This window comes from Lynx rufus, unplaced genomic scaffold, assembly GCF_022079265.1.
Source record: "Lynx rufus isolate CCGP_SWC_20201006 ecotype Redwood Valley unplaced genomic scaffold, mLynRuf1.p SCAF_8, whole genome shotgun sequence".
In the NCBI taxonomy this organism is placed as follows: Eukaryota; Metazoa; Chordata; class Mammalia; order Carnivora; family Felidae; genus Lynx; species Lynx rufus.
Window position 1 is genome coordinate 25,724,185 of NW_025814896.1, and position 26,830 is coordinate 25,751,014.

The 26,830-nt window shown below is 50.1% G+C and overlaps 1 protein-coding gene across 1 annotated transcript; it reads right to left on the reverse strand.

The window, feature by feature from the left end:
* Positions 1-6,761: 6,761 nt before the first annotated feature.
* On the reverse strand, positions 6,762-25,971 carry BPIFB1 (BPI fold containing family B member 1). The gene is made up of 15 exons (XM_047069711.1): positions 25,734-25,971; positions 24,539-24,680; positions 23,825-23,932; positions 22,779-22,928; positions 21,942-22,023; positions 18,689-18,752; positions 16,830-16,915; positions 15,657-15,836; positions 14,679-14,732; positions 14,004-14,162; positions 12,118-12,185; positions 11,563-11,608; positions 10,614-10,677; positions 9,642-9,718; positions 6,762-6,794 (listed from the first exon to the last, which is right to left on the reverse strand). The coding sequence occupies exons 1-15, from the start codon at positions 25,846-25,848 to the stop codon at positions 6,762-6,764; spliced, it is 1,428 nt and encodes a 475-aa protein (XP_046925667.1). The 5' UTR covers positions 25,849-25,971.
* Between the last annotated feature and the right edge of the window lie 859 nt (positions 25,972-26,830).

Sequence of the window (26,830 nt, forward strand, 5' to 3'; positions counted from 1 at the left end):
CCCAGTGGCCACCTCCACGTCTGCACTGGGGACCCATTGTCTAGGGTCTCCCAGCCCTGTCTCCCTTGGAACCTCTCTCCAGCTTCCCTTTCCTTGTTTTTCCCCCTCGTTCTGGATCCGCTAGTCCTTGAACACACCCTGCACTTCTCACCACCTCACACTAGTGCTTTTGTTTTCTTCTTCCTGGAGTGCCCTTCCCCATCGTGTGGACTGCCTTCAAATCCAGTCTCTGCTACTTCCTGACTGTGTGACCCTGAGCAACTTACTGGACCTCTCTGTGCCTCAGTGTTCTCATCTGTGGAATGGGGATAAACATAAGTTGTTGTGAGGAATACCCTCAACAATATGTGCAAAGCACTTGGCAAGCAGTGTGCTCAACAGCTGTTCACGTGGCCGGGTGACATTGTGAGATGTTAGAAGATGGAGCGCTCCCTTTGAACCATGGAGATTTCTGGATCTTGAAGGGATGAGGGTCCTGCGGGAGGTCTTATACTGGCTGGGGTGGGCAGCGGGGGGAGGGGTTTGAAGCCACAGTTCCTCACCAGATAACAGGGAAATATTTCAATATTTCAACCAGTGTGTTTGTAAAAGTTGAACTTCGGCCCTGCCTGGTGGCCAAAGGGCAGAGTTGGGACCCCAGAGCCCGCAGGCAGGGGGCGCTCTGGGTGGGCTACGGTGTGCCACCAGGAGATGCAGCCTCTGGAGCTGCCAGGCAGGGACTGGCTGGGATGCAGACATCTCCAGTGTAGGCAGGCCCGCCGAGGCACCACCACCACACCCTGCCATGCCGCGCCAATGAAGGAGCCCCCCAGAGGGTAGACACTGCCCCCCCTGCCAAGGCACTGAGCCTGCTCTGAAGTAGCTGAGAAAATCCCAGCGATGCCTTGAATTAGCAGCAGTCAGTTTTTGGTTGCTTGGGGGCATAGGAGCTTCAAACAACGATTACACTGAATAATAAAAAACGTATCCGTTCCCTTGCGTATGCAGGTTTGGGGCTGGAAAATTTGTACTCACGGCATTAGCTCTTCGTATTTTGCTTCCAGGCTGATGTGAACCCCCCCCAACCCCCCCCCCCGCCCCCCCCCACCCCCCCCCCGCCCCCCCCCCCCTGTTCAGCCCACCAGAGTTTAGTCAGCCTCTACGTGGGCACTTTTCTCAATCAGTTCACCCAAGTCGGGTCTCCCCTCCCTTCCTGCCCTTCACACATTACACTGTCTTCCAGCTCTCTCCAACTCTTGCCTTTAATCATCCCTACCAGCCCCAACTTCTAGTTGAGTTGTTACCAAGGGGCAGGCGCCATGCCAAGGACTTTGTAGAGAGAGCTTCATTACATCCCCGAGTCCTCACCACATGGTCTGGGATCACTGATAGCAAGTCCAATGTACAGATGACAAAACTGAGGCTCGGAGAGGAAAAATGAATCACCCCAAGGTCACACAGGTGGCAGAGCGTGGATTTGAACCACTAAGAATCTGTGCACCTCTGCACATTATTGTAGGTGCTCAAGAACATTTGAGAAGTGCCCTCCTTGTCCTTACCTCTCCAATAACAGGACAGCCCGGAATCTCCCTGGTCTCATCTCCAGCCTCCCAGAAAGACACAACTTTTATAACCTGAGCTCTGAAGCCTGGCTGGGTGGGGCAGGACTTGTGCCCAGAGGAGCTCTTCAGCGGAGAAAGGGGTCCTCTTGGCACCAGGTGGCAAGGGGCTACTGGCCAAAACTGATAGGGCTCATCACTGAGGCCTGAAGGCGCAGGCACTGGGCCCCTGGCCAACAGACCTCAGGGGGGGAGAGGGTGGGGGCTCTGTGGTTTTGGAGGTGGGGCCTTCCCCTTCGGAGTGACATCAGAGCTGCGAGCCTGGGGCAGAGCCTTCAGCTCTTGGGAGGGGCCTGAGGAGGCTCCCAATACAGGATGCGGCAGACCCAGAACTGAGTCAGAGAGTGTGTTGGGGGTGTATGGAGGACAGCGGGGGCGTGGTAGAGCCAGCCCTTTTCCACACATGTTTTCTGTGCCATGCCTCTGCGGCCACACAGGCCTGGGTTCAAATCCCCACCATTGCTCAGTAGCTGTGTAGCTGTGGGCAGGTTACTTTTTCTTTTTTTCTTGTTTTAATTTTTTCATTTTTTCTTTTTTTAATGAAATTTATTGTCAAATTGGTTTCCATACGACACCCAGTGCTCATCCCAACAGGTGCCCTCCTCAGTGCCCATCACCTACCCTCCTCTCCCTCCCACCTCCATCAACCCTCAGTTTATTCTCAATTTTTAAGAGTCTCTTATGGTTTGGCTCCCTCCCTCTCTGTAACTTTTCCCCCCCTTCCCCTCTCCCATGGCCTTCTGTTAAGTTTCTCAGGATCACATAAGAGTGAAAACATATGGTATCTGTCTTTCTCTGTGTGACTTATTTCACTTAGCATAATACCCTCCAGTTCCATCCACGTTGCTACAAAAGGCCATATTTCATTCTTTCTCATTGCCACGTAGTATTCCATTGTGTATATAAACCATAATTTTTTTCTCCATTCCTCAGTTGATGGACATTTAGGCTCTTTCCATAATTTGGCTATTGTTGAAGGTACTGCTATAAACATTGGGGTACAAGTGCCCCTGTGCATCAGCACTCCTGTATCCCTTGGGTAATTTCCTAGCAGTGCTATTGCTGGGTCATGGGGTAGGTCTATTTTTAATTTTTTGAGGAACCTCCACACTGTTTTCCAGAGCGACTGCACCAGTTTGCATTCCCACCAACAGTGCAAGGGGGTTCTCGTTTCTCCACATCCTCTTCAGCATCTGTAGTCTCCTGATTTGTTCATTTTGGCCACTCTGACTGGTGTGAGGTGGTATCTGAGTGTGGTTTTGATTTGTATTTCCCTGAAGAGTGACGTTGAGCATCTTTTCATGTGTCTGTTGGCCATCTGGATGTCTTCTTTAGAGAAGTGTCTATTCATGTTTTGGGCAGGTTACTTTTTCTTCTGAGCCTCACTTGTCATGTCTGAAAAACTGGGCATAATAAATAAATAATAAATCCATCTCTGTCTTTTCGGTATTTGTGAGGATTGTGAAGCAACTCATATAGATGTCAGCACAGGGCCTGATCCATAGGAAGCATTCCAAAAAAGTCACTTATTTTAATTTCTATCTTTTTTTTTTTTAATTTTTTTTTTCAACGTTTATTTATTTTTGGGACAGAGAGAGACAGAACATGAACGGGGGAGGGGCAGAGAGAGAGGGAGACACAGAATCGGAAACAGGCTCCAGGCTCTGAGCCATCAGCCCAGAGCCCGACGCGGGGCTCGAACTCACGGACCGCGAGATCGTGACCTGGCTGAAGTCGGATGCTTAACCGACTGCGCCACCCAGGCGCCCCTAATTTCTATCTTATAGAGAAAAGAATTGTGGCTGACAGACGTTGGATGATTTACTCAAGGTCACACAGCATGTCCACCGTGGCAAAAGTGGGATTTGAAATCCGGGCCCAGAGAGGGGACTGGCTACCCAGCAAAAGGGAAATTCGGTGGACAAAGGTCCTCTTTGGGAATGTCCCTTTTTGGGAATCCCGGTGCCACCATTGTGAGTGTGTACAGCTGTCAGTGTCAGCATGGACTCCATTAACTGCTGCCCATGGTCATGTGAATGGCACTTGTATTCATCTCTAGGTGGCTTTTAGATTTTCTAAGGGTTCTCCCCATGATTAACTATTTTCCCATTCACAACACAGAGGCGTGGTCAGGGTAGGTATTAAGCTCCATTCTTCGGCTGGACACACAGGGCAGAGGGGCTGATGGTGGGCGAGTGGGTTCTGGGAGGCAGCAGCTGCCCAGGAAATGCAAGGTCAATGTTCAATGTTAGGTAGTTCTCAAGTTCTCACTCTGGTTAATGTCAAAAGCAAATGGCTGATGTTAGGATGATTCAGTAAAGTGTTTTTGATGGGGATGTACTTATTCTAGAATCTCAGAGTCATAAAATCATGGACTTTTTGGTTGGAAGATGCTCTAAAACTTGCTGGATCTTCCTCATTCCTATCTGTCGATAGGGTCTCAACATTACTGCCAAGTGCTGTCCTCCTTCTGTCTGGAGCACAGAAAGGCTCTGGGGTTAATGTCCTCAACTGAGTCACTGGGGACTGGAGTAGGATGTTGGCAGAAGCTTGCAGATCTTTCCCTTCCCAAATGTGGCCTCTCTAAACCAGGCAGGAGGGACGAATTTGACTGGAGCCCTATGGATTCTGTCTGTTCCCCTCATTGACTAATCTCTGCTGAGAGATGGGGAATTTTCTGGGGGGGTCTCCTTCATGAAAGGGAAGCCCTGGGAAGGACTTACTGTCTGTCCCTGAGCCTCAGTTTATGGATCTATAAAATGGGAATGTTAATCTCACAGGAAGTGCTTAGTCCTGTCTGGGGACTGAGAGGCCCCCATGGACTAGAGGCTGTTTAGCTGTCACTGTTATTTTGAGGAATAAGAATACTGGGTCATTGTCCTGACATGATTCAGGTGGGAGGCTTGGGTTCCCATCGACTCACTGACTGTGTATTACCTGTTCTCTCATCTGTAAGACAAAGAGAGTAGTACTTCCTGTGAGGCAGGGTAATTTACTGAGGAATCACTGGTGTTTTTTATTTGCTGCTGCTGCTAAGCCTTGGAAGGAAGCAGAGTTTTCGCTTCCCTGGCCAAGGAAGGCGATGGAGTCTTGGAGCTCCAGGTCTGGGGGTTCCTGCCTCAGAGGTGCGTGGAGGGTGGTTTTGCTTTGGGGCCCCAAACAGAAGGAGGCTGACACAGAAGACAACCCTTCTCCTTCTTTACGGGAAGTAGAGACCGAAGGTGGGGAGGCAGAGATGAAGGCACAGAGTGGAGGGAGGCAGTGTGGGGTAATGGTTAGGGGCTGCTTGGTAGCCATGGTGAGTGTTCAGAGTCTCAGTCTCTTCATTTGTCAAGTGGGGCTGCCAGAGGCCGTGGGGAAGGCCGGGTGAGACCCTTAGCATGATACCTGTAGGGCAAATGCTTATCTTGGTTTGGGTTCCCCAGAAGCAGACCCTGAGAGCAGGGTTTGAGTGCAGGTGGCTGATTTGAGAGGTGATCCCAGGAGTTGCTGGTAGAGGGGGAAAGAGAGGTGGAGAAGGAGCTGGCCCAGAAAGGTGTGTTTGAGCAAGTGACCCCCGTGGGCACCTGAGCTTGGACCTGTGGGGTGCTGTGTGGGGTTGGAGTTGCCCCCTGCCCCAGGCGGTGAGGAAGCGGGTTATTTATCCATCAACCTCCAGGAAGCCCCTCCTCCAGAAAGAGGTCATGGGTGGCTGGAACCCGGGAGCCATGGCTATTTTGGAGAAGTGCCTCAGACTGGGCGTTGGAGCCACTGTCCTCTAAAGGGTCGTGGGTGGGACAGGGATCCCATCATTGGAACCAGATGGGACCAAAGACCAGAGAGAGGCCCTACCCCATCTTCCAGGCTCCTCGAAGCCCCCCTTCCCCTCAGATCCTTGCACGACCCTAGGGAGCCAGGAGGGACCTGCCCCAGACAAGTTGGAGGTTGACTTTCTCATCTTCCTGGTCAGAGATGGTTCAAACCTCAGACTCAGTACGATTTAGAGAAACAGTGGAATGTGATGTGTGGAGAACAGATGGCAAAGTTGTGTCTGGGAGTTGGGGGTGTATGTGGAAGCTGCGGAGCCTGGCACTCAGCAACTGCCCAGCAAGTGTTTGCTGACCCTGTGTAAGTGTCTCGAGCAGGGTCTTGTCCTGTCCCCTGGTGTCCCTCTTGGCCTCGCCCATGTCTTGTAGATGGGAGAAGTTCCTTCCTGGCTGCCTTCCCAGGCTGTCACCATTCCCCTGCCTGTTTACACCCTGAAGGTGGTAATGCCTTTTCCTGAAATACCCAATGTCCCATCCTCTGAGGTCCTTTGTGTAACTGAAGGCCTCTGTGTCCTGGGGCAAGCCTGAGTCTAGAGAACAGGGGCCCTATTGTCTGTCTTGAACCTGCTAACATCAGGGAGACAATGGCAGTCACACACTGTCCAAGTGGGAGGGGCCTTTAGTGATAAGGCCCAACATCCTGAAGTCCAGGTAACAATAGTGACGATGACATCACCCACAGATGACATGTCTGAGTACCTTCCATGTGCCAGGAACACTTCTCTCTCATTTCATCCTCATGATAGCCATTCAAGGTGGGGACTACAATTCTCCTCATTTTGTAGAGAGGGAAACTGAGGCCCATAGAGGGGAAGCCACATCCCAAGGGTCAAACTACTGTTGAGGGGTCATGCCAGAATTCAAACCCTAGTTCATTTCTCTCCAGAGTCACACCGTTCAGAGAGCCCTCAATCCATCACACTGTCTACATCAACAAAACATGTGTCCCCCACCAAAGAGATGGTCCCACCATAGGTGTTATTGAGGCTGACACAGAAGGAAGGAGGGCACAAATGACTGCCTTATTCCTGAAACCCAGGGAAGCAGCCATGATCTTGGATGTTATCTTTATATAGTCCACGCATGGCCCAGGCATAGCTCGGGCATAGGCCAGATTGGCTGAGATGTGCCTAAACATGACTCTGATGTGGCTTGGATGTTCAGTTCCCAAACCTGCAAATGACTCCTGAGTTGGGACAAAGATACACTCCACGCTGTAGGAGTCACAGACAAATATTTATTTATTGCAGAGAGAGACAGTCTACAGAGCTGGCTTCCATACTCCTACTGGGACCCAGCCTGCCCTGGATGGCCATCATCCAAGTCTTCACGGGAGACAAGAGGGTGGTCCGGGGCTCTACTGGGAGGCCGGGGTGATCACAAGAGAATCCTTGAGTTGGAGGAGAAAAACCAATTCAGCGTTTTACCCCCTACCTTGTTGTGGTTTATGCCGGTGTGTGTTCCACAAGGTGACCGCTGGCTTTGGGAATCATGACCCTGAACTCACACAGAATTCTTGGAAGGGTCAGAGGAGTAGGGTCTGTCTGTGAACAGTGATGCCGTGCAGGGGTCTGGAGCACAGGTAAAGTGTCTGCATGCAAAGTATGGGATTGTGTAGGACTGTCGTCCCCGAGCCCAGGTGATCACCAAAACTCCCCAAGAAGTTTCATAAAATGCAGATACTTAGGTGTATTCACTGGGTCCAGGCAAGCTAACTTTTTAACAATGCTCTTTTTTTTTTTTTAAACTAAATGTGATGGAAGGAACTTAACCTATTAGATTTCCCCCAATATTTTATTATGATAATTATTAAACAGAGCAAAGTGGAAAGAATTTTCCAGTGAACACTTGTATACTTAGCACCTAGTTTCTGTCATTAGCTTTTTCTAAACCATACTTGCTTTATCTCATATCTATCCACTTATTCATTCCTCCGGCTAGCTTTTAAAACATATACAGATCTATAAAAAGGAAATCGATGGACTGCTATCTCAAAACAAATGAATAGAGCAAAACAGGAAACTTGGAAACAGACCCAAAGAATGAAACGATACCTTTCCAACCCAAAGTACAAATGATGGACCATGCAGTGCAAGTTGATTTAAAAAAAAAATAGAGGAAAGTAACTAAATGCCTCCTAAGAAGAGATATGTGAAATAAACCATCCAACATGAGTTGAGTGTAGTATGTATTTTAGATAAACTGCTTATATTTTAACTGGATCATTGCAATGTAGTCCGTTAGAGTAAGACCTGTGTATTCATACGTCTGCTGGGTTTTATGGATGAGAAAGCTGGGCTCAGGCTGAAGGACCTGCCTGAGGTCCATGGCTAGAGAGAGGCAGAGCCGGGATTGAAAGGGTCCTCTGGTTTCTGAGTCTAGACTTTCAGCCTCTCTCTGTACTATCCACAGTGCTGTCCTTGTTTTTGTCCATCGCAGCCAGCTGAAGGGTAGACACAGATTTTGGGGGTGGGCAGCTGGTAGGTAGTAAGTCATCCACAACTTGCCTTGGAAGCTAGTTAACAAAGCCTCCTACCCTGCCACCAATGTGATCTCGTGGCATGTGGAGAGGCATTTCTGAGACTTCTTTCCTTTGTGAATTTCTCCAGAACTTAATAATTCAGGAATTCACTGATACCAATCCACAACTTTAGGAAAATCAGGACTAATAGGAGTTTGGCCTTCTGGCCTTAGGTTGGACACCTTGGCCATGGAAGGGTGGGCAATCACCTGTGGATTTTCTTTTCTTTTTTTAATTTTCTTTTTATTTATTTATTTAAAAAATTTTAATGTTTTATTTATTTTTGAGAGAGAGAGAGACAGAGAGACAGAGCACGAGCAGGGGAGGGGCGGAGAGAGGGAGACACAGAATCTGAAACAGGCTCCAGGCTCTGAATTGTCAGCACAGAGCCTGACGCGGGGCTCGAACTCACAGACCGGGAGATCATGACCTGAGTCAAAGTCAGACACTTAACTGACTGAGCCACCCAGGTGCCCCTCTTTTTCTTTTTTTTTTTTAAATCTTATTTATTTTGAAAGAGGGAGAGAGAGACCAAGAGAGAGAGAATCCCAAGCAGGCTCCGTGCTGCTTAACAGAGACTGATGCGGGGCTTGATCTCTCATGAACTGTGTGATCATGACCTCAGCTGAAATCAAGAGTTGGACATTCAACCGACTGAGCCACCCAACCTCCCTGGATTTTCTTAATTCTTAATAATTCTGCTTTCAGGGCACCTGGGTAGCTCAGTTGGTTAAGCATCCTATTCTTGGTTTCAGTTCAGGTCATGATCTCACGGTTTTGTGGGTTCGGGCCCTGCATCAGGCTCCGCATCAGTGCGGAGCCTGCTTGAGATTCTTGGTCTCTCTGTCTCTCTCTCTCTCTGCCCCTCCCCAACTCATGCTGTCTCTGTCTCTCTCAAAATAAGTAAATAAACTAAAAAAAAAATCTGCTTTCAATGTCTCCCCCACCTAGAGTGGACTAGAAACTCCAAGAAGGCAGGGGTTTCTGTCTGTTTTGTTCACTGTTGTGATCAGTGCCTGGTACACAGTAAGTGCTTAATAAATGTCTGCTGACTGGCTGGCTGACTGAGAGGAGCCCACCTCACTGTCATTGGCTCCTGCAGAAGTTGGGGACCAAAGCAGGTGTTATGAGGGCAGGTGCAGAGTGCAGATCCCAACTTTGCCACCTATTGTGTGTGTCCTTGGAAATGGATTTGTCATTCACGAGTCTCAGTTTCTCTGTCTGCAAAATGGGGATATACGACATAGGGTGAGTGTGAAGACTGAACAAGATGCTGTTGAATGGCACAGAGTGATTATGGGCTATTAAATATTGTTAATGATAATATTTGGGGGTGGGAGTGATGCTGTGATAGCCTCACTCCCTAGTAGGTGTCAAGGGGACATTGCTCAGCGAGCATCTATTAAGCATTTACGGTGTGCCAAGCCTTACTGAATGAATGAACAAATGAATGAATGAGTGAATGAATGAATGAGTGAATGAATGAATAACAGGTAGAACAGAAAGAGCCGGAGACAAATGCACCCCAGGCTAGGACAGTCGCACTCTTACACTTATAGATGAAGAAGTGAGGCCACGAGAAAAGAAGGGACTTGTCCAAGGCCCCCCATGAGTGACCAGTGGGGTTAGCACTGGAGTGCGGGGCCCTACCTCCCAGCTCAGGGCTCCCCCCAGCAACTGTGCCCTCCCTGGGGCAGGATGTTTAATCCCACTCACCTTGGTAAGAAAGCTCGAAGCTTCCTCGAATCCCAAGGCCTTCACCATCGGTATCGAGATCCCGGGTCTTAGTTTGCCTGAAATAACGAATGTGGTCAGAGACTGGGGTGGGATAGAGCAGCCGTGGGCGGGGAACTCGGGACCTGGCACACCCAATTCGGACTGTGCCTCATGCTCCTTGCCTGTTCTCTGGCCCCAGCATGCACCCAGCCTCATCTCCCCTCCCCATGCTTCCAGCACAGTAGCTGGTAGCTCCAAAGGGCACTCTTCTGTCATAAAGAACGACCTCCCTGTCACTCACAAGGGAGGTGCCTGTACCAACTTGAGATTTCCTGCTCTAATAAAATAATGAAAAAGATGTTGTTGGCATAGGTTAGTAATTCACCTCTCCCTCCCCAACTTGGGGCTTAAGTAGAGTAATTCCTCCTTTTCTCTTGACTTCCACCTCTAGTAACACAAATAACAACGCAAACATCAGGAATAGTTAAGAGACGTTGAGACCCACCTGTGCCAGGCACCTCCTTCAGCCCCTTAAAATCAGCGTCTCCTTTATGTGCCTGAGCAAGGTACTTTTATTTTCCCATTTTACAGATGGAGAAACTGAGTTAGGATGATAAGGCAGCTTGCTCAAGGCCAGGTAGCCAACAAGAAAGGGAATCGGGACTTGAACCCAGGTCTACCTGAGGCACCTTGAGCGTGTCCTAGTTGTCTGTTTACACCTCTGTCTCTCTGCCATCAGCCCTGTGAGGCGGGGGCATTGCCTGGTTTGTCTTTGCATGCCTATGTACTGGCACTAGTAAAGGAACTGGGCTGGAAAGTTGGAGATGGGAGAGGTCATTTCTAGTTGGGTGACCAGGAAGGCTTCCTGGAGGAGGTGGAATTTGACAGAAAGTGAGATGCAGGCAGGCGGAGTGAAGCATCCACCCTCAAAGCCCTAGGGAGTTGGGGGGGATGGACGGCAAAGGGACGCACCATTCTGGTTTGGCAGTAGGACGGAGTTGAGGATCTCAGTGGTGACGTTTTTCAGAAGTTCAGGCTGTGAGAGAGAGGGGCATTGTTACCTTGGCTGAGGATCCAGAGTCCCCCCCCCCCCGCCCCCCTCCCTCCCCCCCCCCCCCAGCTATTCCTAGAATGGGTATGGCCCAGCCCCAGGATCAGGGCAGCCAGGAGACATACTGGAATCCCAGGCCTCTGCCAGTGAGAGCTGTGAGGGATCCAGGGGACCAGACATACTGGGGGCAGTACCAACCCATCTGGGGGATTGGGGAATATTAGAGGGATGCACTCCCTGCCCGCAGGGGCTCCGCTGCTCTGTTCTAGCTGAATTTGCCCTGAGGGAATTTCACCCTGTTTCCCAACTTTTGACTTCTCTGGTGAAGCCAGAAGTTCTGATTTTCATGTGAGAACATCCCCACTTAAAAATTAGCCAAAAAAAAAAAAAAAAAAATTAAAAAACAAAACAAAACATGAGGACCAAAAAACAAAACAAAACGAAACCATGGCAGGAGACAGGAAGCAGCCAGTTTGAGATCCCTGATCCACTCTGTCTCAGCTGGGGAAACAGAGGACCTCAGGGAAGGGGCTGTCCAGGGTCACTGAGATGAGTCTACATGAGCAAAATGAGACTGCAAAAAGAAGGGATTTGTTTTCTCATTTAGGACCAAAATGTTACAGAAGAAAAGTAAATATGTATCTGTGAGCATTTAGCACGTTCTCAGCTGTGTCTGGCATGCAGCAGGTGCTCAGTAAACACCAGAGCCAGGAGGTTGGACTTTGTGGCTGATAACGTGGAGGCTGGCCAGCCCACCATGGGGCTGCCTATGGGGACCTTGTTCGAAGCAAATCCTGGTCAATGTCTGTCTTTGAAATGGACCATCCCGGGCTGTCCCCTGTGCCCCAGGGACAATCTATTAATACTCACGTTGAACAGGCCAATGCCTGAGTTCATCAAGTGGATTCGATCAGAACTGCAACAGAAGATGCCAGTGAGAATGGCCCCTCAGAGGCTCATTCATTCACTCATTCATTCATTCATTCATTCACTCATTCAACAACTATTTATGGAGCACCTACTATGTAGAGCTTGACTTGTTCCAGCAGGCTCTAGTTTGCAACCCCTGAACTCCCTTTGGGGCAACAGGAGGGCTATGGGGTGTGGGGAGAAGTACAAGAGGCAGTTGGAGCCCTGTGCTTCTGGGCTTGGGGTCAGCATCTGGGCTTGACTGTCAAAGCCGCTGTCCTGGAGGTGTTTAGAATGAGCTGAGGGGATGGTGCCAGGCAGGCTGTTCCCATGGCTGCTGCAAGGCCACTTTCCTTTCTTTCCCTTCCTCTGACATTTGGTCCCCAAAGCGGGATAGTCCAGGCAAGGTCGCCTTTCTGCCCATCTAGGAGTAGCCTTTATTCCATCCATGCTCACACCCCAGAGATTCGAAACATCCCACTGGTCACAGGGTGAGACGGTGATTTACATGTTTACCTGATTTCGTTAAAGCTGAGCATAAGTCGGTCATCTCTGGTGTAAAACTGAGCTTCTGAGCTGGCTTCCTGCAACGAGAGAAGCCCAGGCCCCATTTCTTTCAGGAGTTGCGTCAAGCATGGGCTGTGAGGTTATAGAAGGAGGATCTGGGGTCAGGTCGACACTGTCTAGATCTCAGCTACTGGCTCTGACTTTGGGAAAGGGTTTGGCCTCTCTGGGCCTCGCTTTCCTCTTCTATTAAATGAGACAGTATTTGTACCCACCGTCTGCTGACCAGATTACAACATGGGGTTGTTGTGGGCAATGATGATGATGATGACAGCTGCCGATATGCACAGAGCCCTCATTGTGTGTCAGGCAGTGTTTTAGTAACTTTATCTGATTATCTCCTTTGATCCTCACAACCCCGTGAAGTGGCTCCTATTATTACCCCATTGTAAAGGTGAGGAAACTGAGGGACAAAGAAGACCAGTAAGCCTCCAGTAAATGTTAACCATTGTTATTATTGGAAGGTCAGTAGCTAGCAAGGTCTCCAATATGGGCGTCAAAGATATACATCAACTTGACCTGTGGGCTGGGTGAGCCTGAGGGCAGAGCCAGGCTCCAGCTCCAGGTCGGATGCACCCAGAGACCAGACTTGTCCTGCAGGCCTGGGCTTGGTGGCCTTTTGAAAAGTGTCTGCCATTGGCCAAGGAGGGGCCAAGTCAATAAAGAGTGAGGCTGGCATGGGCAGTCCCTTCCTCCTGCTGGTTGCGGGGTCAGAATATCCTTTAATATAGGAAGCCAGGGCACTGTGCATCCTGTATTCTTTGTGAACAGTACCCCCTGACAGTGTGGGTGGACAACCTGCACAACTGTACGCAGCAACCGTGCTGTAAGGGGAGTGTCAACTTTAGTCTACCAACAGGCGGATACTTCCAGACTCCTTGGTTAAGCATGGTTCCAGTGCCCAAACACGAATCCTGCCTTGTCTTTTCCCTTTGCCCTTTGCCCTCTGTCGTGGATGTGGTTGGGGCCCCACTCAGATCTCCTCTATGGGGCTCTCTGGCAGCTCTCCCCGATAAATTACTTTTGTAAGAATCCTTCTCTTAGGCTCTGTTTCTAGGGCCCAACCCTAAGATACCATACTATTGGGATTATCCTTTGGGGACCCCCCACCTCTATACCTTTACCCACAGAGTCCCCCTGCTAAATGGAAACTCTGAGATGTGACCTGCTGGGGTTACTGAGAAAATCAATCAAGAACTTACTTGGAGCTGATTTAGTTCTGCTCATACTTCAGAAGAGGAATTACCCTTTTCCCCCTCAGTCTCTGTGGTTTGGATACAGCCAAACTCCCGACTCAGGTGTATTTTTCTAGCCACACTGATTGGTTCAAGAATGGGCACATGACCCAAGCTCATCCAATGAGAGTTAGCTTTGGGACTTTTGCTGCAACTACCCGGAGGAAAAGAGGCTGGTTCAGCTGATGTTGCCAACCTAATATCTTGATACAGCTTTGGGCACTTCCATGAGAAGATAATCTGTCTGAGGATGAAGGCAGCACATAGGGAAACACAGCTTCCAGGTGAGAAGAGAAGAATGAAGATGCCATTGTTTGAGCACCTGGATCCAGCTATTTCTGAAGCTAGATCGTCTGGACTTTTCAGTTATATGAACTAATACAATTCCTTCTGTGCATGTGAATTAAGTTTCTACCTAAAGATCCTAACTAATAAAGTCATAGGACCAGAGTTGGACCAAAGCTCCTGGTTCTTGATTCAGAACTCCCCCTCCCCCATCCCTGCCAAGAGTGCTGGAAACAGCAAAGCAAGAGGGGGTGAATAAGACCAGTGAGTAGGAAGGTCCCCCAGGTTGCTGCTCGTGCCATAGACAATTGGACTCACAATGCCCAGGGTGAAGAAGGGGCGGTGGGCTTCATTGGTGGCGAATACTTCCAGGACGATCAATTGGGCCACCTTGGCAGTACCCTGGTCCAGAAGGAGATCTGGGGTCTCTTGAGTTAGGATCTTCACCATCTGTGTGGGCCCCAGCTGATCCGCAGCCTGGAAAGATATGAGATCTGCATAAGGCCTTCCCAAGTGCCTCCCCATGGCTCACAGGCCCCACGTAGCCCCTGTGACCTGGCTCCTGTCCACCTTCCTGGCCTCCCTACTTCCTTTCTGTACATCAGCCACTGTCCTTCTCTCAGAGCCTGGAACGAATTCTTGTTCTCCCCATCTCACAGCCCTTGGTCTTGCTTCTCCCTGTTTGGAATACCCTTCTCTTCAGAGAAGCCCTCTCTAATTTCCTGGATTATATCAGGTGTCCCAGTAATGCCCTCATAACCCCTAGAATCTATCCCTTGTCACCACACTTGTAACTGAAATATTATCTGTGTAATGTTGATGCAGGTCACACTGCCTTGTTAGAATGAAACTCTGTGAGGACAGGGACCTGGTCTGCTGCAGACACTAGGGCTAGAAGGAAACAGAACAGTCCTACATGTATTTTACTCCTCAGAGGACAGTGCACGGATCACAGCGAGCACCCATCAAACTGCAGACAGCGAATGGACCAACCTTGGTACTGATCACCTTGATGCTTGACTTCAACTGGCGAGCCAGCTCAGGAAGCTGAGGACGAGGGGAAGGCAGAGTGGGTCAGCTGGAGGGGAAAGGGAGGCACACCTCCAGCAGCCCCATTGCCCAGATCCCCAGAACCCCAGAAAAGCTGGTGGGTCTGATGGTCCCCATGACTGTCACTGGTGGAAAACAGCCCCTATGTCAGCTGCTGTGGGGCATGGGGTTCTCACTGGCCTGGCGTTTTACTGTGAGTTGGTAGTTCTGGGTCTTAGGCAGCTCCCTGCTCCCTGAGGACATAGAGAAGTGACCCAATTCTTACTATTGTCATGAATGTGGTTGTCAGTGACCATTCCTCTTTTCTCATCGTTATGGTCCCTCACTCTTGAGTTCTAATCTCCAAGACCTTGGTTATCGGTTGCCTGGCAGCTGACCTGAACTCCTGCCACCTTCCCATAGCTTTGGGCCTCAGTTTCCCCATTGGTCATTCGAGAGGAGGTGACACACTCCAGCTGATGGGTGGTGATTGTCTGCTACGCTGGGTTAATATAAGGATTCCGGGGCCGTGTCGGCATCTAGGCTCAATTGTAAGGAGGACCCTGATTGATTAGTGATGTCTGCCGTGGGCTCCATAGTGGACAGCAGGGGCACGATTGCTGTCCCAGGACCACTCAATATCTAAGATGCCCTTTGGCTTGACAGGACTCTTATTTGGTAGAGGAAGCAGCTGTATCAGGTTCCAGAGGACAGAAGTGGGTCTGGCGCTGGATGTTACAAGGAAAGTTGCAGCTTTAGAGCCATATGTCAGAGTCAGGGTCTGTTTGAGGAGGGGGTGAGCTCTTCATTACTGGAGGGATTTAAACTGAGCCTGACAGGGGATTACTGCTCAGAGGCTTAGGGCAGTCCTTGAGGCCCCTTGATTCAGGAAATTCCCATGATGTAGCAGTGGGGGCCCCATCCTCTCATGCCAAGACTTACCACATAGTCCAACAGCACTACGAGTTCTTCTTGAGGGAGCAAGGCAGCTACAGCAGCATTCACCACATCCTGCCTCACAGTGAGGCTGAAAGGGGTGTTGTCCAGGGCGGGCACCGTTAGGGAAACTGCAGACTCTTTGAACCACTTGGTCACATTTCCTTGAGAGTTCACCAACTTGGCCTAAAGAGACACAAAGCAGAGAGTTGGCTGGGAACCTTAACTCCAAAGTCTTAGCCAATAGCAACCTAGAAGAAAATGACACCATTCATCCTGTTTCCCTTTTTGCATTTGCTGACCGGAAGCTTAGCCTGGAATTCGGTATCTTGTCCGAGGTGATGAGTTATCTCAGGTGGCCAGCAACCTCTACTCCTCTAGCACCCCTCAGTTAATCTCTGTTTTTAAACCTAGATACCTTATTTAGCATTTAGGTTTTAAGTTCTCAGATATCTCAGAAACCCTTTGGGTGAAGGGAAAATTCAAAACTGCAACAAAATCGATAAAAATGTTTGATTGTGACAGCTTCCCAAAAGATCCATGAAAACTGGCCTGGGATTCAGGCTTTCCAGGTTGGCCAGGTCCTTCAGGGACTCCAGCCCCAGTGTGAGTGCATGGCCTCACATTTTACAGACAGCTGACAGTTACTGGCCCCCTCTGCCTGCCACTTCATCTTCTTGGTGACTTTATTGTCTACATTTTACTGATGGGGAAACTGAGCCTCAGTGAGGTGACAAAACTTGCCCAAAGTCACACAGCCAGGGAGTTGTGGAGCTGGGAGAGAAACTTAGGTCTGTGTGATCCCCAGTGATGGGTCTTGGTCCTGGGCTCTCGTTTCAAAGTTGTCAGATATTTGGGGTTTGCCAGGGCTTGCCTGAGAGGAAGGCCAAGAGCACCGGTGCGTACTCTGGCCTCTGAGTGGGGAAACCGGGGTTGGAGGACAGATCACTGGGGCTGACGTTCTGCGTGTAGCCCTTGGATTCCACCTGCTGGCGTTCCTCCATCAAGATGGTGTGCGTGGGACACATTCGGCCCGTGGAGATTTTTCTAAATCAGCCTGCGTGTCCTAACCCTGAGCAGTATCTTCTCCCCTGAAACAGACCCATGGTGTCTGATCTTTGGCGGTGAGAGAAGGGCAGTGATGTCCCTGCTGTACTTTTGACGCCCCATGACACTCACCCCCAGCTTCAGCTGGATAACATTACCCTTGATGGCAGGAGACAGAGGGTCAAACTCCAGGTGGTTAGAGCCGAGGGAAATGGGCGCTGCTTGGGACAAGAAGAAAGTTCTGTGAGGGAGGAGGGCAGTATTGGACAGGGCGCTTTGGGGGCTGCATTCACCCAGTTGGGCTTTCTGTTTGTAGGGAGGAGCAGGAATAGCAGTGTTGATAATGATGATGGGAATGACATTTACTGAGCGTATGTCAAGCACCGCAGGCTGTGCTAAACCTTTACACTTACACTCATTTGGTCTTTGCAGTAACCTTAGCAAGTAGGGCCTATTATTACCCCCATTTTACAGATGGGAAAACTGAGGCTCAGAAGAGCAAAAGGACTTGCTCAAGGTCATACTGTGAAAGGATTTGAACCCAGTTGGTCCTGTGCCAGAGTCCTGGTTTGGAACAAGACTGAACTATTGTTTATAACTCTCCACCTCCTCCAGGGGATGGTGATCTGCATGCATTCCCCCCCCCCCCCCCCCACAGAGTATCTGGTGCACGCCCATCTATGCAAAGGATTGCTTGTGTTTGCCTCAGGATTCCCCACTTGGCCGCCAGGTGGCAGTGGTGTCTCATCTGCCCTGGCTGTTGGGCCCGGGAATGGGCGGGGCTGCAGAGAGGTTCAGGGACAGGCTCGGGCAGTGAATTCTTGGATCCCCTGCTCCCCTGGAGAGACCTCCTGCCCTGCTCCTGAGGAACAGAGGAGCCAGACAGACTTCCCTTTGAGCCTCAGTAGCCTTGGCTAGTCTGTTCCTACCTCTGAACCTCAATTTTCTCCTCTTAAAATGGGGGTAGGTATAACAGTAATACGTGCTTCGTAGGTTGTACAGGATTGGTACCTATTTAAGTTGGCCCATATATGAAGGACTCCAGACTTGGAACTTGCAGAATTGAGTTCAAACCTTCCTCATCCCTAATTTCCTCTGTGAACTTGGACAAATGACTTAATTTCTCTGAGCCTCAGTTTTCTTATCTGTGAAGTGGGGTAATGATGACCACTTCATGGAATTGTCTGAGGAGTCACTGAGGCAGTGTATATAAAACACCCAGCCCAGTAGGTGCTTTGTGGAAGTTCAATGTGTACTAATTCCATTCTTCTCTCCCCCCTCCTCCCTGGTCACCCTTTGAGTGAGCTTCTGAAACAGTGGATGGTAGAATTTTCTTCTTCCCGCTAATCCCCACTCTGAGACCTCTGAGGACAGTACAGTTGTGACGTAGGGACAGAAGCCTGGGTCCTCCCATCTCTGCTACTCTTGGGAAGGGAGAAACGACCTCCTTCCTGAGCACACATTTTGTCTTTTCCCTTGTTTTCTCTCCTCAATAAGCCCACAGTAATTGCTATAGCATCTGTTCATTCATTCATTCACTCATTCATCCATTCAGCTCACATTTGCAAACTCTTCTCTGTGCCAGGCAGAGCACCTGCCGTGTGCCTGGGACTTTCCTGTAAACTTGTAATCCTCACTAACAATCTTGTGAGGTAGGGATGTATGAGCCCCATTTTACAGATGAGGAAAGTGAGGATAAGGAAGTGGAGTGGCTTTCCCAAAGTGATAGAACAAGTCAGTGGCAGACCTGGGATTTGAACTTGGAAATCTGGCTCACATAAACTTGCACATGGTAGGTCCTTGTGAAGTCACAACTGTGGTGAATTCCTGTCTGCTTATCTTTGGGAGGGATCCATGGATGCTCATTCACTTGCTGCTGGGCCAAGTTGCTGTGCAGATGTGACTTGGGAGGCCTCTTCTGGGCAGAGCAGAGCCAGAGCGTGGAGGCCAGCTCGGCAGCAAAGGAAAAAGGTGGGAGAGAGCTCACCTACCCCTCACCAGGCTCAGGAGGTCCACGTGCATGTCCTCAAAGGCCTCCTTGATCACAGGACACAGCTGCAACAGCACAAATGCAGAGGCTCCATTACTGAGGGGCCGGACCCTAACCCCATAGTGATCCGTGTCTGGCCCACCCAGCCTGAGCCCATGTGTCCATGGCCATAGAGGTTTTTGCCTATGGGGTCGAGGACTTGGTGTTGTGTCCACTCCGCCAGCCATCCGTGCCGTCCGGAGCCCTCCCCAGCCCCTGGTGTTGCCTGGGATCTTTTGCAGTGGTTTGTCCCTTCCCCTATGTCCATGGTGTGCCTGGCCAGCCAGCTGCCCTCCCCATCAGACTCTTTGTCCTGTTCACAGAAGCCCATGTTTTCCATAAGAGGGAAATGGAGAATTCATTTCTTCATTCACTTACTTATTCAACCACTGTTTACTGAGTTCCTTCTGCATTTCAGACTCTAGAACGGGGGCGGGCAAGGCAGACCCAGCCAGACTCATGAACAGTCTCTGTGCCTTTTGTGGGTTTCTAGCTCCAACACGTCCCTTTGCCCAGTGAGCTCTTCTTCCCCTAAAACTGCTAGCAGTTCTCAGCAGGGGGCTGATTTTGTTGCCTAGGAGATATTTGGAAATTTCTGGAGACATTTTTAGTTGTCACAACTGGGGGGGGAAGGCTTATCGACGTCTAGTGGATAGAGGCCAGGGATGCCACTAAACACCCCCACAGAGTGTGGGACAGCTCCCACAACAAAGAATTACATGACTCAACTGTCAGTAACGCTGAAGGTAAGAAGCTCTGGTCTAACCTAATCCTGGCCTCACCTATTTTGCTTAAGGAGGAGGTTAAACCTTTCACTCACTTGCTCATGGGACTCCAGAGCCTTGTTCTCTGCTCTAGGCAGCACATTTTCTAGGGCAGTGCACTGAGATTTTGTCACTTTGTCTTAGATGCAATATCCCTGGTGGAAGAATCTTCTGCTTAACCACCCATTGGCACTCTTGAGAGAGGACAGTGCACTTTGAGAAACTTTTCCTATGAAAGTTTTTTATGAACAGTTAACTTTTTCTGTGAAAAACCCATTCCCTACCCCTAGCTGCTTTGCCAACCCAGAACCCAGGGAGGATGAGGGGCTTGGGCTCGGAGACCCACTCACCTGCCAGGGACCAGCCTGTTCCTCATGGGAAGGGTGTCGCTGGCAATCATCTCTCACAACTCTCTTTCTTTCATTTCCACCAGTGGCTCTCAACCCTAACTACCCATTAGAATCGTCTGGGATACCAGCTAGAACCCTCTAGGATACTAGGGCGCCACCCACACCCATGACATTGGAGTATCTATCAGTATTTTAAAAAGCTATCCCAGGGGCGCCTGGGTGGCGCAGTCGGTTAAGCGTCCGACTTCAGCCAGGTCACGATCTTGCGGTCCGGGAGTTCGAGCCCCGCGTCAGGCTCTGGGCTGATGGCTCAGAGCCTGGAGCCTGTTTCCGATTCTGTGTCTCCCTCTCTCTCTGCCCCTCCCCCGTTCATGCTCTGTCTCTCTCTGTCCCAAAAATAAATAAACGTTGAAAAAAAAAATTAAAAAAAAAAAAAAAAAAAGCTATCCCAGGTTGTTCTGATGTGCAGCTGGGGCTGGGGCCCACATATTTACACTGGAAAGGGCTTCAGCATTTTCTAGATGGGCTCCTGTCAGATTTAAGCATGCTGTGCCTTTTCTCTTCGTTTCAGGCAAAATTTTCACATGACCATTGAATCAAATCCACTGAGTCACAGTGGGGAAACGATAGTGATTAACAAAATGCCAATTTTCTCGAATCATTCATTATACTTAACTTTCACCCTTAAAAAGAGATATTATGCAAAGAACATTTTTATGCCATATTTTCTAGTGGAAAATACATTTTTAGCTGGGGAAGTATGATGCCAGTTAAAATATGATTTTGTTGGAGACTGGGAAAAAATTTCTAGCTGGGTCCTACTTTAAGAAACTCCTACCTCTAAGCAGAAATAAAATCTTAAAAGAAAAAAATATCTCATGTAAGAAGAGACAAATTTTACAAAATTCTTCATTTTCAGATTCTTTTTAGAAGTCTCTCTGCATGGTTTAGTAAAGTATTAAGTATGATGCAGCTATTACAATAATTATGAATGTTATATAGTGGCATAGAACATGCGTATAGTTTAAGGACTATTAAATTATATTGATGCTGAGAAGAGCCACATAGAACTATGAATGCATATGGATGGAGATTGGAAGGCAATATATACACAAAAGAGAGAATAGGTGCCAAGTTAAGGTAGAAGGATTATGGGCACTTTCCTCTCAAGTCATTGTAGTTATTATATCACCTTTTCAATTCAAAAAAGTTTTATTATAAAGAACATCAGTTATCTGACAAGGTGTTTTGATCTCCAGGAGGCCCACTGTGGTGAACCCATCTTGAAATTTACAGTGGAAATCAATGGTCAAAGTGAATGAATCCAACTTACAGTTATAATTCACTGTATATGTGCCCTATAAGGGACATATACACTGAGATTAACGTATGTTTATTGCCTCAGAAAAATAGATCCAGCAGGGCCTGGTGGGGGACAGACCCCTGAAGACCACAGGTTGATCAGGTTGATAGGAGACTCATGTATGCTAGAACCAGCCTGGACCACTTTGCAAGGGCCAAGTGTTAAGTTTTCAGGAATTTCTGAGCCATGTGCTAAACCCAGACATTATTAAAAATTAAATTCTAAATAAATAACTAAATAAAATAAATAAAAGCAAAGCTCATGAGAATTCAAAACTCATCACTTCCTGATTACTTTGTTATATTTTACTCTTATCTATTGCTCTTGAGGTTATTTACGTCTCTTGTATCCGTGTGGCAGGAATACCATACAATAGTGTGCTCCTGTGCCATTCTTCCCAACTCTGCTCAGTGACATCACATTAGTAGCTTGAAATTGGCCTCAGAGGAAGTGTTTATACCAGAGAAATCAGCAAGTGCTTCAAATCAGGCTTCCTTTCCCCTCAACCTCTCGAGAGTCGGTTGTTAATAATTTATCAGCACATCGCTGTTCAAGGCCTCCTGGGTGACTTCTGGCAGTTCTGTTACCTTTGCCCCAATGAGCCACTGAAAGAATGGTCAGGCCCAGAGTTTTCCTAACTCAAGGAGACACGGGGCCCTTAGCACCAGCTTGCAGTTCCACCCCAGACCCACAGAGGGAGCAATCTTTGCAGGCCAGAGAGGCTGTGATTCCTCTTACCTGGGTTTTCACCAGTTTGGGCAGGGCTGGCACCAGGAGGCTCATGACCTTGTTGGCTAAGGAGTTGACCAGAAAGGAGAGCCTTGCGGAGAGGAGAAGGGGAGAGAGATTAGGAAGGGCCAGAGATGACGCTGTTTTATAGAAGGGAACACAGAGCCCAGGGGAAGAAGACACTTGCTCATGGTCACACAGCACGGAGTGTGGAGTAGACCCCCAGCCAGATGTAGACGGTGGCAGAGACTTCTCACGAACTAGGGGCTGGGGGTTGTCTTTAGAAATGTTTGCTGGAGACTGGGATGATGGCATTGGCATTTGTCCCCATTCTCCTGATAAGAAGTGGAGGAAAGCACGTTTTTGAGCACCGGCTGTTTGCCATGCACTGTGGGGAATGCTTATGGCTGCAGCCCGATCTCGTCCTGTCACTGTGGCCTGGAAGCGGAGGCATAGGGATGCACCTTGCCAGCATTGCACAGACAGTAAATGAAGACGATGCATTTGCCTGACTCCAAAGTGTGTTTTTACCCAATGCTCCACTCAAGGCTGCCTGAGGTGGTTTGAGGCGCCCTAGGAATGTGGCTCCTCTCCGCCTTCAAATGTTTGCCCCACTTCCTGGCATGATGCCTGAAATCCCACCATCCTTGATTCTGCTCTTGATGTCTTGAACTTGAACTTGGCATCACAGATTCCCTGGAAGGAGCTTCAGCCAAGAGTCAGGAGGGATATAAGTCCCTTTCTTTCTCTGGGCTTCAGTGTTCTCCATCTGTAAAATGGGGCAAGGCCACAACCTGGTCCCCTCCCAGGCATGGTGGGAACCCAGAGGCAGGTGGCCACACTCACTTTTGCAGCAGGCTGATGCGCAGGCTCCCATGGCTATTGGAGCAGTCCTCGAGGACGAGGTGGGTGTGGCCCCTCTCACTGGCGTTCACTGTGATGATGGCTTGGACCTCTGTCTGCATGTGCATCTCCACGATGGTCTTAACCAGGGGCCTGGGAGTGGAGGTGTCCGTGCTGTCTCAGCCCCAGGTCCGGGCAAACATGCCGTCTGTCTCTCTCACCTCCCAGCTCAAGCGCCTCTGCTGATTCTCTGCATCTCCCCCAGTTTCCACCCCACCATGTCCCAGGCTCAGGGTTTGGATCCCTCTCCTGGTTTAAATCCTCTGCATATATCAACAGCTCCCAAACTGATACCCAACTCCGTACCCAGATGTCTGACAGGTGCTGCAAATTTAACATGTACAAAATTGAACTCCAGCTCCTTCCCCAAACCTGCTCCTCTCATGATTGTTCCTGTCTTGGTTGCTGACCACTCCGTCCTGCCAAAATCCCTGGGGACAGTCTTGACCTCTCTCAATCTCTCTCTCTCTCTCTCTCTCTCTCTCTCTCTCTCTCTCTCTCTGACATTCTGTCCATCAGAAAATCCTGTTGCTTCTACCTACCTCTGAAACATATTCAGAGTCTGATCACTGCTCACCACCTTCCTGCCTCCAAACCCTGGTCCAAGCCATCGCTGGCTCCTCCTGAATGTAACAGTAGCTTCTGGACGCCCTCCCTGCCTCCAAACACACAGCCAGAGGGATTCTTTAAAAGTTAAATCATGTCTTGTCCCTCCTCTGCTCAGAACCCTCCATGGTTCCCATTTCACTCAGTAAAAGCCAAGTCTTCACCTTGGCCCACAAAGCACCACAAGGCCCTCACCTCCCACCATTCTCCCCCCTTCTCTCCACTCTCTTTGCCATTATTTGGACAAAGCAGGTGCCTCAGGATCTTTGCACTTGCTCTTCCCTCTGCTTGGGACTCTCTTTACCAGATACCTGCCTGGAGAAAAGGGGCGATGTGTAAATGAACCTGTCAGGCCTGCTGTGTCTGACTGAGGAGACACTCACGTGTTGAGTCCAGCCACCATGTCCAGGGGGATCTTGACCGCCAGCCCTTGGCCTTCATCTGAAGGTTGCACCAGCAGTTGGAGGATGTTGGCTGAGGTGACTTTCAGCCTAGGTGGGACATAGGACACATGAGATTCATACCTTATGCTTAGCTGAGTATCATCCCCAAACCTGCCCACTGCATCTTTCCTGTCTCCCCTGGTGGCCAGCCAGGGGTTTCTGCCCAGCAGCTGGACCTAAATCCTGTCCCCTGACTCCTCGCCAGCATGGCCTGGCCCCCTCCCTCCCTGTCACCACTGCTCAAAATGCTCCCATGATTCCCCCATGTTGGAGACTAATCCCAGTTCCTTGGGCTGACTTGGAAGACTCTTTGTGACGTGGCCCCGCTGACCTCCGTCCTCACTTTGGGGGCTTGAGTGCCAGCTCTTCTGACGGACTCTCACCCGTCTGTGCCTTTGCCCAGGCTGGTCCCACTGCCTGGAATGCCATTTTCTTCTTGTCTTCTGGTGAGCACGGAGTCATTGGCTCACCTGTTCCCTCCACTGAGAAGTGTCACTCTATCCCTTCACTCTCCTACCCCAAGGGACCTTCCTCTGGGGTCACCCTGTTAGGGTACCTGTGTCACTCTCTTATGGTCATCGTTAACTCCTCTGGGAGCTTCTGAAGGAGGTGTGGGGAACGAGCTAGCGCCTAGGTCTGTCCCGCTCCACTCACCAGATGATATGGTTCAGGATGGAGTTCACCAGGTTGCCGAGTATGGGGATGCCCCCGGCTGGCTTCTCCCGTATGGTACTGAGCAGTGGCAGCTGCTGGAGGATGTTGACAGCGTCGTGATCTTTCAGCTCCTGTGTCAGCCCTGGAGGCAGATCCTAGAGATCAGGGTCCAGCAGGAGGGGCAAGACGGACGGCATGGCAGTGGCTTCAGGCTGGGAGGGGGCATCGCTCAGGGCTACCTGGACCCGGACGTAAGGGCAAGGGGATGGATGACCGTCTGCTGTGGAGACGTGGCTTTGAGGATGATGGTCTAGATGAGCCGTTTTCACATAAAGACGAAGGTAGGGGCATAGGTGGGACCATTCACGCTCCGAGCATTGCCAGCCTCTGCGGGAACACTGGCCAGGATACAGGCGTATGGACATGCATCCCTCCCGCCAGCCGGCAGCAAGCTCTGGAGCCAAGAGGCAGGGAACCCACAAGACCGTGTTGGGGCTGGTTTTGCTGCCAACACACACTTGCTAACAATTCTCTGGCACCCACATCATATGGGCCTGTTGTCCAAAGAGCCTCAGGTGCCGAGCTGAGATAGGAGAAGCCGGGAGTCCTGGGTTCTGGTCCCTGCTGGACTTTCCCCCCGCAGCCAGAGCCCATTTGGCTTGTATGAAGAGCAGGTCAGAAGTTCCAGCTGCTCCAGAGGCAGCTCCAGAAGCAGCCCTCAGCCCATGACTGATGGGAATCGCGGTATAAATACCCCAGCTCCCTCAGCCCGCAGGCAGGATGACCCAGGTGTGTGTCCCCCACTGTGTCCCAGAGTCCCTGTGTGTTACTGCCTCTCGGCAACAAAGCCGTCTTTTTGTCTGCTCCGTGACGATGGAGGTGGGCCCCGTAAATATTCCTCCTCTGCCAGCTGGAAAAATGTGGAGCCTTGTCCATGGAGGCTCTGGAGGGACGTAAAGAAGGAAGGGGCCCAGTGGAATCATGGAATTTAAGGGAGGATCTTGGAATCGTGGACTCTTGAAGTCATAGACACTCCTAATCTTTATAACTCATCCTCTCGAGTCTCACCCTGGACCTGGGATCGCAGCTGTGCCTTGCACACCCCCAGTGATGGGGGACTCCCTCCCTCATTCGGAGGGCCACTCCACCTGCCCTCTTGCCTTATGGCGGTGAGGCTTGGGCAGCAGAGACTTACTCTCTTTGATGACTTCACGGCCGAGGCTAAGAACCGCAGGGGGGCGGAGGGTGGTTTCAGCCAAAGTCACTGCCAGCAAACCACAGAAGAGGGTGAAGGTTAATGGGCCAGCCATCTTTCTGGGGATCGGTGAGCAGCGCGTGATAGGTGAAGGAACCTGGGGTGAGCACAGAAGGCCCTGTTAGTTGGGCAGAGAGGTCAAGGACAGGCCCACCATGCCTGGTGACTTGGGGCATAAAGTCCAGAAGAGGCTGTTTAGTGAAGTGGTTAAGAGTGTGGGCTCTGGAGCCCGACTTTTGGGTCTGTGTCCTGCCTCTGCCACTAGGTGCTAGTTGTGTGGCCTTAGATAATCAGTTTAGCCTCTCTGCCTCAGTTTTCTCATCTGGCAAATGGGCCTAATGAAATAGTACCTGCCTTCATAGAGTCTGGCACTTAAAACCCTCTACAATCCAACCTTGGCCAGCTTCACCTCCTGCTTATTCCCCTCTTGCTCTATAAAGTTCCAGTCATTCCAAACTGCTCGAAGTTCCCAGAATATAACCCCATCCTCTCCTGCTTCTATGCCTTTGTTCTAACGCTTCCTGCTTCCGATAGTGTGTTTCCCCTTCCTTATCTGCCTGCTGAACTCTTATTCATCCTTTAAACTCTGCTTACATTTCCCTTTCTCTGTAATTTTTTTCCTTCCTGCAGTCAGAGGCCCTGGACTATGCTTGGAGAAATGCTGCCTTGGGGGCTGCTGTGTGCCCAGGACAGGAAGTTTGGAGAAAGGAGGGCAATGGTTATTCAGGTAGGACGCAAAGTGGGCAGGAAATTTGCTTGATTGATATGAAGGGGACTGAGAAGGGATAGGTGGCTGCTTGAACCCAGGGAGAGAAGGGCAGAGAGAGGGAGGAAGAGGCCCATGGGTGCCTCCTGGCAGAGGGACTTGGCTGCTCCTTGGCTGCTCTGTGCCCTCCATGGGCAGAGCATCAGCCCCTGGAAGCTGGTCCTGAGCCCTCTAGCCTGCACCCTGGCTCAGTCTCCAAGCCCCCAGGCAAACTTCTGCCTCCTGCTTGGAGGGAGGGAAGATGCTGACCTGGAGATCCAAGCCCTTGCTC